Raw genomic sequence first — 12547 nt, 5'->3', positions numbered from 1 at the left:
TGGCCACGCCCATCCCGCCATATCTCCATATGTGGTAATGACCACGCCCATCTCTGCCTGCCGCGCTCAGGCCCAGCCCCTTCCTGCCGGCGCCGGAGTTTGACGTCACAGCGCGATGGCGGCGCCGGGGCTGTCGAAGGCCGAGTACCTGCGGCGGTACCTGAGCGGCCCCGCCGAGCCCGCCCAGCCCCGCCGCCGCCGCAAGAGGAAACCGCCGGGCGGCACCGGCAGAGGCGGGTGAGTCCCGCGGGAAGGGGGCACCGGCGCGACCCTGCGCGCTGCCCGGCCTTGGGAACCCCCCGGGCCCACTGCCCCGGCTCCCCTCACAAAGCTCCCTGCGCGCCCCCGCGGCTGCCCCGCCGCGCCTCCCCCCGGTCCTGACGGGCCCTGACGGCCGTCCCCGCTGGCAGGATGCGGATCGTGGATGACGATGTGAGCTGGAACAGCATCGCCGCCGGCCCGGACAAGGAGGAGGAGGAGGAGGACGAGGGGGACATGCCTGTGGTGAGCGGGGAGTGCCTCAGACGCGCTCTCACACCGTCCGTCTGCCCTTGCGGTCACCTCGCGGCTCCTTTTGGGAAGATCTCCTTAGAGCGCCTCTGTGTGGCGGGTTCTGCCCCAGGGGCAGGCGGGAGCCCTGCGGGAAGGAGGGAGCTCCCTGCGGACCAAAGCAGCCCGTTCTCTGTGCCAGCCCGGGGTTCTGTGCAGCCCGTTCTGTGCCAGCCCGGGGTTCTGTGCAGCCCGTTCTCTGTGCCAGCCCGGGGTTCTGTGCAGCCCGTACTCTGTGCCAGCCCGGGGGTCTGTGCAGCCCGTTCTCTGTGCCAGCACAGGGTTCTGTGCAGCCCGTTCTCTGTGCCAGCACGGGGTTCTGTGCAGCCCGTACTCTGTGCCAGCCCGGGGGTCTGTGCAGCCCGTTCTCTGTGCCAGCACGGGGTTCTGTGCAGCCCGTTCTCTGTGCCAGCCCAGGGTTCTGTGCAGCCCGTTCTCTGTGCCAGCCTGGGGTTCTGTGCAGCCCGTTCTCTGTGCCAGCCTGGGGTTCTGTGCAGCCCGTTCTCTCCCAGCACAGGGTTCTTTCTGTGCAGCCCGTTCTCTCTCCCTGCCCGGGGTTCTGTGCTCCAGAGCAGCTGCTGGAGCAGGGCACAGGGACTGGGGTTGTGGTGCCCATGTGGGGAGTGGGAATTGTGCCTTTGCTGAGCCCCTGCTGCTCGCTGGGTGTTGGCAGGTGGCAGAGTTCATTGATGAGCGTCCCGAGGAGGTGAAGCTCATGGAGGAATTCCGAACAAACTCCAAATGGAAGCTCCTCGGAGGTGAGAGCAGCTCCTTCCGCCCTCTCTCCCTAAAGTCTGGCTTTTCCAGACAATGGAGAAATAATCCTGGAGGTGCTGGGGGCTGCTGAGCTGTGCAGAGCCCCAATAATGGTGATTGCAATTGTTTTCCCTCAGATGAGGACTCGCAGAGTTCGGATATTTCGGGACCTGCCAAGTCTGCCACGAGGTAGGGGGCTGCAGGCAGGAGTTCTGCTTGTCTGGCTGTGTCTGTCTGGTTCTGTGCTGTGCTGGGAAATGTGGGCACTTCTGGGTACCCTTCCCTGCTGGACAGCCCCTGCTGGGGCAGGGCACTGGCAGCTCTGGCTGTTTGTGGCACTGCCAGGGGGGTGCTGGGGTTTGGACAGTGCTGATGGTGCAGACTTTGCCATCCCAGCTCTGCTGGGACCCAGCTGCCTGGCAGGGTTTCTGGGATCTGCTGGGACCCAGCTGCCTGGCAGGGTTTCTGGGATCTGCTGGGGCTCAGGGCTGCAGCATCCAAACAAATTCACCATCACAAGCTGCTCCCAGCCTCGGCCAGCTGCCAGCTCTGCGGGTCCTGCTTTGTTCCCAGACAAAGCAAGCAGCAGGGAGCTCACTGTCCCCTTCTCTGTCCCCACAGGCGGCGGCACCACGGCTCCCCAGAGCCCTCGGCCTCAGCAGGGAAACACAACGGCTCCGTGGAGCTCTGTGCTCCCCGGGGACAGCAGCATGGCAGCCCTGAGCTGTCACCCCCCAGGAGACAGCGCCATGACACCCCTGACCCCTCCCCTCCTAGGAGACAGCGCCATGACACGCCAGATCTGTCACCCCCCAGGAGAAAGCGACACGACACCCCTGACTCGTCCCCTCCCCGGAGGCAGCATCATGACACGCCAGACTTGTCACCTCCCAAAAGGCAGCGTTGTGACACCCCGGATCTGTCACCTCCCCGGCGGCGGCAGCGTCACGACACCCCCGACCCCTCACCCCCCAGGAGACAGCGACACGACACACCTGACCTGTCACCTCCCAGGAGACAGCAACATGACACACCTGACCTGTCACCCCCCAGGAGACAGCGACACGACACCCCTGACCTGTCACCTCCCAGGAGACGACGTCCTGGCACCCCAGATCTGTCCCCTCCCCGGCGGCGGCAGCGTCACGACACCCCTGAACCCTCACCTCCCAGGAGACAGCGACACGACACCCCAGATCTGTCCCCTCCCAGGAGACAGCGCCATGACACCCCTGACCCCTCCCCTCCCAGGAGGCAGCGCCATGACACCCCAGATCTGTCCCCTCCCAGGAGACAGCGCCATGACACCCCTGACCCATCCCCTCCCAGGAGACAGCGTCAGGATTTGTCACCTCGGAGAGAGAAGCCGGGGTCCCCGAGTGGGAAGAAGGGCCGAACGAAAGGTGAGTGTCACACGCTGTGTCCCCCGTGTCCTGGGGACCCCTGGGATCCATGCTGCCACAGGTGAGTGCTGTGGGCTGCTGCTCAGCTGGCACAGCTGGCACAACTGGCAGTGGCAGGGGTCTGTCCCTGTGGGCACAGCTGGGTGAGAGCTCAGCCAGCCTGGAGTGCCTCTGCCGTGTGCACAGCGATGCCCTGAGCGCTCCTCCTGGGGGATCACCAAAGCCTCTCTGATTTGTCTCCTCCAGGACGGGCTTCTCCTGCCCAGAGGGACCAGCCCAGGTCCCGGAGCCCCCCGGAGCCCTCCCTGCACCACCGGGATGCCAAGGGCTCTCCCAAGAAGGTAAAGGCTGGCTCTTTCCCTTCCAGCTGTGGAAATCCAATGATGGACGAACTGGGGAAGGTTTTGGCTCTAACAGGGCTGTCCCTGTGGTTTGGGTCCCCCCTCGCTCTGGCTGCTGCTCTGTGCCAGCTGTAACTGGGATTTGTGTGCTCTCCAGGCTGGCACGATGGCATCCGGGGTCAAAGCTGGCCTGGTGTCGGCTGATGTGCTGCAGAGGGAGAAGCAGGAGCTCCAGAAGCACGAGAGGAGCACCAGGCACCTGGAAGGTGGGAGTGGAACACAGCCCGAGCCCCAGCTCCCTCCTCCTCCTCCTCTGCTCTCTGGGCCCTGGCACTGGGATGCTGCTGGGGAGCATCCTGTGGAACTGCAGCTGGACGTGCTGTTGGAAGCTGGGCCAGGGTCTCTGTTCCACAGGGGGATTTCAGAGCAATGCCAGGGAAGTCACAGGGAGTGTGAAATGCTTCTGTGCCAATCTGAAGGAGCTGATGAGAGCTCAGGGTCTGTGAGGGGCAGCAGGGAAATCTCAGCACGAGCTGAGGTCCTGCCTGGCTCTGAGTGACAGGCTCTTTGGGAGATGAGGACCAGCAAAAGAGAAGTCACAGTTAAAAGTCATTGAATTGTCTGGAGGTGATAAAGGTGATAAAATGTTCCAAAATTGTGACTTGAGGCATCTGTCCCTGCCAGAGGAGTCCCGGAACGCTCAGACCGTGTTCCGAGACAAGTCCGGCCGCAAGAGGAACCTGGCCCAGGAGCAGCTGGAGCAGAGGCTGAAGGCTGAGGCAGAGGCCAAGAGAGAAGAGCAATATGCCAAGTGGGGAAAAGGGTGAGTAAGGGACTCCTGAGCTCAGACCTCGGGCCTCCCATCTCCTGGTGTTAGTTTGGGTCTGCTGCCAGACTGGTGCTGCATTTCCCTGCCCTCTGAGGTTGAGCCTGGGACCAGCGCGTGTTCCACGTGTCTGAAAACCCCTTCCCGTGCTGGAGGTGCTTTGGGAATGCTGCACAGGACTTGAGGGGTGTGACCCATCCTGCACATTGAAGGAGTCCCAAGGAGTGGTGGCTGGGGTTTGGGTGACACAGTGTGCTTTCCAGGCTGGCACAGGAGAGGCAGCAGCAGCAGAACGTGGAGGATGCAGTCAAGGAGATGCAGAAGCCCTTGGCCCGTTACATCGATGACCAGGACCTGGACAGAATGCTGAGGGAGCAGGAGAGGGAAGGAGACCCCATGGCTGCTCTCATCAAGAAGAGGAAGGCCAAGGAGAACAAGGAGAAAGGTTTGCCTCTGGAATACACCTGGGTGTGGTTTAAGGTGTCAGCAGTGCAGAAATGCAGCTGCTGTTCAGTAAATAGCCAAGGGGGACTTCTGGACTCTGGAGTTACTGGCCTGTTACCAGTAACAGTTCATGAGTTGTTAGCTGGGAGAGCAGGGCCTGCTGGCTGAAAACTCAGCAGTTTGTCACAGTGAGCCCTTGGGAGCTGCAGCTGGCTGTCAGGAGCCTGTGCTCTCTACCTGTGCCCACCTGCAGACACCTCCTGGGTGGCTGAGGATGTGACCAGCTGGCTGTGCTGAAAACAGCTCTTCTGTTCTTTGTGTTCCAGAAAAACCCAGGTACAAGGGACCAGCTCCTCCACTCAACAGGTTTAACATCTGGCCAGGGCACCGCTGGGACGGTGTGGACAGGTACTTGTTCCTGTTGGAATAACAGTAAAAATAAAGTTAGAATTCTGCTTCAGGGAGTTCCCAGTGTAAAGGTTTCCAGTTCTGGATGAGTGAGAGTGTTGGCAGCTGGAAGGCTGAATGAGTTCAGTTACAAATGGCTGATAGGACAGATGGGACAAGGGAGGTGAGGAGCATCAGCTCTTGGTAACCACAGGTCCAGGGGGAAACTGAGCCAGAGTAAATCAGTGGCGAAGTTGCAGTGCTCAGAAGGGCTGGTGCCCAGCAGCTGCTGTCACCTGGTGTCCCTCTGCAGGTCCAACGGGTTCGAGCAGCAGCGCTTCGCGCGCATTGCCAACAAGAAGGCGGTGCAGGAGCTCGCCTACAAGTGGAGCGTGGAGGACATGTAGGGGACAGCTCCTGCAGTGCCCCACGGGCACCACCTGCTGCCACAGCCCCGAGGAATGGCCTGCTCTCCTGGAACAAGCCCTGTGCCCGGCGTTCAGCAGCCCACTGGGCCATCTTCTGAGAGGCAAGGCTGGGTTTCCCTGCAGCCAGAGCCTCCAGCTCCCTGGGGAGGACACTGCTTTCCTGTTTGTTTTCTAACAAACTAATGTTCTACGCCAAATGACTTCTGAGGGCAGTTCCCAGGTCTTCAGGTGTCCTAAATCTCAGGTGAAAATCTGCTGAATGCTTGGGCTTGGGAGAGTTATCCTCATGCAGTGGGTCACTCTGCTCCAGAACTCAGGTTAAGTGGGACTTCTGAACTTTTGTCAAGTTTATGCAGCTTTTTTGCCATGTAGATCCCAGAGTCACCAACATGCAGGGAAGTTCAAACTCAGCTTCTCCTGACTCTGTCCAAGCAGGAAGCTGAGCAGGGAATGCTGTGGCACTGGAAGAGAGACCTGCAGTGCTGCACTGGGCAGCAGGATCTTCAGGAGCCTCAGCAATTCTTCAGGGCTCCATTTCTAGTGGAAGTCAATGTGTGGAGAATTAGGACTTAAGACCTGGAGTTGCTTCCCTCATAGTTTGGAGCAGCTGGTTCCCCCAGACCCCTCTGGATTTGGGGCTGATCTCAGCACTTGGCTCACTCCGGTGGGAGGTGTAACAGCCCTTGTCCTGTGATCAGATTTGTCAGTCTTGGAGCTTCCCTTAATCCCTGTGTGCCAGAAAGCACTTGTGGAAATAAATACAGTTGTTCTTGTTGAGGTCCCAGGGAGCAGGGAGGAAATGCAGGCAGCAGTTTCCATGGAGATGCCTTGGCTGCAGCAGTGGGCAGGGCAGCATCGCTCTTTTCAGGGATTTTCCAGCACTGGGGGGCCGTGGGTGGGAGGGAGGGACAGAGCACAGTCTGCTCTGGAGTGCCAGACTCTTGGGACATCCCTGCTTTTCATCCCTGTGTCTCATTTCCAGCAGCCCTGGAATTGGTGTGTTCACCTGTAAATAAAACCTTTCTTTTTTTACTCCATTCTGCGTGCTGGTGTTTTTTCCAAGGCAGCTGAACCACGTCCAGGCAGGTGCTTCCAGCTGTGCCTCCCCCTTCTGTCACCAAGGCCCTGTTCCATTTCCCCTGTAACCTGAGGCAGCTGCAGCCTCCACAAGTGCAGTTCCACTTGACACATTCGTTTTTGCTCTCATTTAATCTGAGTGCTGCTGGAGATGTAAAGAACCTGCTGTGGAATGATTGGATTTGCTCTCGTGAGCAGAGCTGGATGCTGGTACCTTCCTCACCTGCCTGGTGACAGTGGCTGCTCTTGCAGAGCCACAGCTGCCAGCAGCTGGCTCGTGTCACTCTGGGGACTGTAAGCTGCTCTTAAGGAGGCAAAGCACTTTTAAATGCTGGTACTAAACAAAATGTGCTTAGGACCTGAAAATGGCATCAGGCTCTGCTCTTGCAGCTGGGTTTGAAGGCTGGGGTTTTAAAATTTTAGAGGTGCTACCCTGGGGACCTCCTTGTTCATCACAATGCTGGATTTTTACATCTGTTACTTGTTTGCTGCCAAATATTGTATTCTTAAGAGATATCTGTGAGGAAAGGGGGGGCTCACGTGGTGAACACCTCCCTCCCTGCTCCCATCCCGTGTGCTGCCTGGGGAGAAGGGAGCTGGGTTTGTCCCTGTGCCCTTGTTCTGCATCCCACATCCCCTGTCCCAGCTGTGGCCTTGTCTGAGCAGCTCTGGCATCAAAGCAATTGGAAAACGCCGTGGGATGCTCTGGGATGAGCTGGGTGATGGAGATGGAGCAGTGACACCGGGGCTGGATCTCTTCATTAGTGGTTCTGGAAGGGCAGAGCCCTGGTCTTGGCATCGAGCAGCAACTTTGATTAGCTTCAACCCAAAAAAATGAATATTAAAATCTTAATTTAATTTAAACCACTGTCATTCACAGTCATGGCAAACAGCAAGCAGAGTAATTATTATGCAAATGAGACAGATAGAAAAATGATTAATAATTGCGCAAATTAAAAATTATTGTAAACATCCTGTGACTGGTGATAAGTCGGGGAGGAGGCAGCGGGGCTCAGCCACCTCCTGCATCCCGATTTCCTCATTAGTGGGAGCAGTAACGAGAATCCTGGGGTGCCTGGGGAGGCCGGGCCAGGCTGGGGATCTGCTCCAGCTCGTCTGTACTGTGAGAAAAGCCGGGTTTAAGCCATTTCCCCCCTTGTGGAGTCCCTGTGCTCCTGCCACTGCCTGTGTGCCCCTCTGCAGCCTGCCGGGGGATGCCCCAGTGCTCCCCAGGCTGCTAATGCCCCTGCGAGCTCCCCCCAGCAATCACCAGCTGATTTCTCTGGTGTTTCTCTGCTAATTGCACAGCTGTATTTTTTCCCCGTTTTCCTCTCATGCTTTTTCCAGGGAGCAGGACCATTCCAGTCCCAGGCTCTCCTGGCTCCTGGGCTTCCACGGGCACCGCTCGTGTCAAGGACGAGCAATTAAGCCTGGCCCCGCGCGGCGTAATTAGATTTTTGTTGATGAGCTCGTGGTAATGTGTTTAGTTTAGATTAAGAGCTTAATTCCTGGGGTGTGACACCGCCTGCCCCGGGAGCCCTGTGCCCACGGGAGTGGGGCTGCTGGAGGGGTGTCCTCGGCCACCACCCCTGCCTGTGTGTCACCTGTCCCCACTAAGGTGAACGTGGCTTCTCTGCCAGCTGCCTCTTGGCTGTTGTTTTTTTAACAGCTCCAGCGAAGTGGCTTTTGGCAGTGTTGTGTTATTGCTCCGTTTCCTGCTGAGCTCTATTATTTTTTAATTAAAAAGAGCCTGAGATTTGTCATTTAATGTCTCTCTAAGCGGCAGCAGCTCCAGGTCGTGGGTGCTTGGCAGAGCTGGTGGCTCCCTGAATCATCCCTGGCTTCCAGCACGGAGCACCTGGGCATGGGGGCACAGAGGGGCTCCCCCCGGGCACAGAACCCCTCTGCTTTTTGGGGAAGAAGAGTTTTCCCTGGTGACTCCATCCCACAGCGGGGCTGGCAGTGAGAATCCCTGAGACTGGCAGGTTAGTGATTGTATATGCATATGTGCACTTTCCCTAATTATGGAATAATTAGGGACACGCAGAGATAAAAATTACTAATAATATTTACTCTAGACTCTTATTTTTTTTTCAATAACCTCTCTCTCTCTTCCTCCTTCACCGAGTCTTGGTGGAAATAACTTTGCAGATCCCAGCTAATGAATATTTGTAAATGCAAGAACATTCGGCGCCGGAATATCCAGAGGGCATCCTCTCTCTGCCTTGTAATTTTTTTTCCACCAGATATTTAATATTTATGGTTCCACAGCCTCGTGAATAAAGAGCCACACGCAAACCCCCAGGAGCTCGGGGGCCGGGATATTTATGGTGCTTCCTCTTTTCCTTTTCAATTACAAAGACACCTCACATAATTAAGTGCTAATAACCTTGTTAATCTAAAATTGATACTCTTTCTCCTGGCTATCTCTTAATAGAATTAAAAACAGATTAATAATCAAGGGTAGGAGAAGTTGCACAGGATTCAGGGAGAGGGGCCACGCTGGGCCCCTCCCGGGAGCCAGCTGGGATGGGCAGCAGCAGAAGGGCTGGCAGGGAGCTGTGCTTTCCCCCTGCTCTTTACACAGCTTAAATTTTTAAGACAAACAGCCATGTAACACCGTCTCCTAATGAAACTGTTTTATGTTAATTAATTATGTATCAAGGCTCATTTTCATGCGCGGCCCGGCTCCGCTTCCCCTCCGCCGAGCCTTTGATCTGTCAGAGGCTAAATGGGAGATAAATAATCAAATTGAGAAGCAGCCTGGATGGAAATAAACACGGTTTAGATGCGTTATCGGGCGGGTAGAGCAAGGCCCTGGTAATGGGGCTCACGGCTCAGCCACGCTCGGCTGCACACGCGGGCTGTGGGAGTGCCTCAGTGTCCCTGGGACAGCTCCGTGTCCTGTGCCTCCGTGTCCTGTGCCTCAGTGTCCCTGGGACAGTTCCGTGTCCTGTGCCTCAGTGTCCCTGGGACAGCTCTGTGTCCTGTGCCTCAGTGTCCCTGGGACAGCAGCGTGTCCTGTGCCTCAGTGTCCCCGGGATAGCACCGTGTCCTGTGCCTCAGTGTCCCTGGGACAGTTCCGTGTCCTGTGCCTCAGTGTCCCTGGGACAGCTCTGTGTCCTGTGCCTCAGTGTCCCTGGGACAGCAGCGTGTCCTGTGCCTCAGTGTCCCTACAGCCACCCCTGGGACAGTGCCTCAGTGTCCCTGGGACAGCTCCGTGTCCTGTGCCTCAGTGTCCCTGCTTTCTCTCCTGGAGCAGTGTCAGACCTTGGCCAAGGCCAGCCCTGCTGCAGTGGCACAGCTGAGGTGCCAGCCTGGAGGGGAGCAGAGGATCACCCGGGCAGAGGATGTGGGAGCAGCCCATCCCTTCAGTGGAAGGGATGCAGGTGGGCACCTGTGCCCTCCCCTGTGCCCTCCCCTGTGCCGTGGGTGGCAGAGAGGAGCGAGCAGCCTTGGGTGGCCCCCATGGCACATCCTGGCCGGGCCAGCAGTGCTCGGGTGGCTGTGCCAGGGCTGCGGGCACGGCCACCAGCCCCGCCCGTGCTTGTCACCCCCCCGAGCCGCAGCCCCGGGCAGGAGCAATCACAGGCAGCGCTCCGAGAGCCTCGTCCCCTCCAGCCTGGCCCCGGGCCCTGCCTTTGGGCTTCTGCGGGCTCCGCTCCAGCCCTGCCAGCTCTCATCAACCCGCGCATCAAAGCCGGAGCTGCCGAACATCCCCGGGAGCGGCGGGGACCGCTCAGCGGAGCAGGGGGCTCAGGGGGGCTGCCCAGGGCACAAAGGGTCTCCACCCGACGAGGGAGCTGCTGGCAATGTCCCTGGGATGTCCCTGAGCAAGGATGGAAGATAACAGGACGTGGTGCTCAGGTCTGGTTGACAGCGTGGTGGTCGCTCAGAGGTTGCACTTGATGCTCTGGGAGTCTTTCCCACCCTGAATGATTCTGTGGTTCATCTCCCACATGTCACACGTGTGCAAGCAGGGAAAAGAGACTTAGCAAGAAAACGCACAAAAATCAAGCAGAGAGGGTGCTGCTGCTCTCTGTAGAGTGGGGTTTGCCTGCCAAGGTCCTCTCTGTGCCACTGTAGCTGCAGACTGGGATTCCCTGCCCGGCCCTGGCGTGGCTCAGCATCCTGCCAGTGAGCTAATCAGGTCAATGCATTTTTAACGGGGCATAGGAAATCTTTATATTTTTTGTCAGGCTCATTCTTCTCCCCCGTCTCTCTGTGGGGGCTGAATTATTTAATGCTGAATATCAAGCAGGGCTGGTTTCCCTGTGCTGGCTGCTGACGGTGCATTTTGGGGCTGCTGAGATTGGCAGTGGCTGCGCTCCCAGCCGGGCCTGGGGGAACCCGTGCAGCAGCAGATTACCTGCTTGCAGCCAGATTTATGGAATACCTTGGGTCCTTCTGGGCGTCTGAATAAGCAGGATAGGCTTGGAGAGGGGATTGGCAGTGCCAGAACAGGGTGCTCACAAATCACAGCATGCCCAGCCTCCCTAATCCCTCTCTGAGTGCACTCAGAGCATCAGCTGGAGTTTGGGTTGATCTCCGCGCTGGGCAAGGCTGGGAGAGCAGAGCAGGACACCAGGGGACCCAGCAGGCTCAGCTCAGCAGATCCCAGCTTGGGGCACCACGGTGGGCAGGGCTGGGCTGGCAGGAACGTGTGACAGCGGGCACAGGTCGTGTGTGGCCAGGAGCACCCGTGGGCACTCAGACACGAGGGGCTGGTTTGTGTATCCGGGTTTATCTTTCCCATTAATGGCTTTCTAAATTGGTGGCAGTGGAGCAAAAAACCCAATCTGAACTCGGAGCATGCATGATTACTATTGTAATAACCTTGGCTAATAAGAATATGATGTGGTGTTAGGCTGGGAAAGAAAACACATTTCTCATTAGCTTTTTGATTAATTACTCCACATAATTTCCTAGGGGGACATGCCTGGGACTGATTGCCTTTGCTTTTGACGCGTGGAAGTGGTTTACCTTAAGTTAATAATTTTCTCGGTGACATTTTAATGGCAGGCCTCAATTAATCTCCAGTCACGGGGCAAAGGCCAGGCCCCTGCCATGCCCTGGCTCCTCTGGGGGCTCAGGGCACCCCCCTTGCCCACCCTTCCCCAGGACAGGGCAGAGGAGCTGCCTGGGGGTGAATGTTAAGGTCAGGCTTGGGCAGCCCTTGGCAGGGGTTTGGGCTCCAAGGTCCTGGACCTCCCTGCCCTGCCCCACACGCGATGCTGTGGCTTCTCAGGGCTTTAAATACCTGGGAATGCAGCAGCTGTGCAGCCCAGGCCTCTCCCAGCACTGCCAGGGATCCAGCTGTTCCCAGGCATATGTTTACACGGCCTGGAAGCCACCGATTTCCTTCCGTGCCTTATAATATAAATATTTTACAGGAGCTAAAATATTCAACACTCGTTTGATGTTGCCACATGGAGTGGGATCAAATGAGGGTGGGAAGGAGGGGAAAACAGGAGAGGGGAGCAAGCAGAGACTCATTTGTTTCCCTGCCTGGAAATGGAATGATGCTGCATATTTCTGCATCAGCAAATCACCCGGATCAGTGATCTCTGCTCACTGCTCTGGCCTGGCTGCTGCAGCTCTGCAGGGCACGTCTGCTGTGGCTCCTCCTGCACCTGGGATGTGCATCCCCTGTCCAGGTGCATCCAAAATCCACCTGCACTCTCCAGCTGTGCTCTACACAAACTTTAAAACAGGCAGGTCCAGCCAAACTCCAGCCAGCCGGAATGTCAGGGTGATTCCAGGCCTTGCCCTGCCATCCTGGCATTCCTGGGGCTGTTGCCTTGGTGCTGGCTGGAGGGAGGGGGATGTGGGTGGGCACAGCTGGGCAGCACCTCTGGGCACGCTCACCTGGGGCAGGTGCTGGCTGGGAGGAGAAGAGCCAGCAATATTTATGTTTCCATCCAAATGCATGGATCAAAGCTGACACTTTAATCTGTTCAACAACATCTCAAGGATAAAAAAGTTGCAGGCAAATCACAGGCCTAAATTGGTAATATATTTCTGCTTGTCAGTTGACAAATCACTTTACAAACCCCTTCTGCATCTTCCCACAGTCCCTGGTTTGCTGGTTTGGGATGTGCCAGCCTTCATCCCTCGGTGCTGTGGTGTTTGTGCCACACTCCTCCTCAGCAGGGAGGCACCGGAGCTCGGGGCAGGGTTTGGCAGAGCTGGGTGAGCTGGGGCTGCTGGTGCTCAGCTTTTCTGGCCCAAAGCAGTGCCTCCTTCCCTCCCATTTCAGTCCCCTGCACAGCCCTAGCGAGGCTGGGGACGTGCCCAGCCCAGCGTGTGATGGTGGCACACCCTGCCCGTGGATGC

General features: G+C 57.5%; 1 protein-coding gene across 2 annotated transcripts; it reads left to right on the top strand.

Moving 5' to 3' along the window:
* The first annotated feature begins 98 nt into the window (after window positions 1-98).
* On the top strand, window positions 99-6171 carry BUD13 (BUD13 homolog). Of its 2 annotated transcripts, XM_041458187.1 has the most exons (12): window positions 99-237; window positions 411-504; window positions 1223-1307; window positions 1443-1494; window positions 1927-2351; window positions 2391-2708; window positions 2955-3049; window positions 3207-3315; window positions 3734-3872; window positions 4139-4320; window positions 4646-4727; window positions 5020-6171. In XM_041458187.1, exons 1-12 carry the CDS (start codon window positions 116-118, stop codon window positions 5111-5113), a joined length of 1797 nt encoding a protein of 598 aa, XP_041314121.1. In that variant the 5' UTR covers window positions 99-115; the 3' UTR covers window positions 5114-6171. The 2 variants fall into 2 exon arrangements, with proteins under 2 accessions (XP_041314121.1, XP_041314120.1); XM_041458186.1 differs by having other exon boundaries at window positions 1927-2708.
* The last annotated feature ends 6376 nt before the right edge of the window (window positions 6172-12547 follow it).

Source organism: Pyrgilauda ruficollis, unplaced genomic scaffold, assembly GCF_017590135.1.
Source record: "Pyrgilauda ruficollis isolate IOZ18807 unplaced genomic scaffold, ASM1759013v1 scaffold126, whole genome shotgun sequence".
NCBI classification, from domain to species: domain Eukaryota; kingdom Metazoa; phylum Chordata; class Aves; order Passeriformes; family Passeridae; genus Pyrgilauda; species Pyrgilauda ruficollis.
This window is presented reverse-complemented; position numbering and strand designations above follow the sequence as displayed.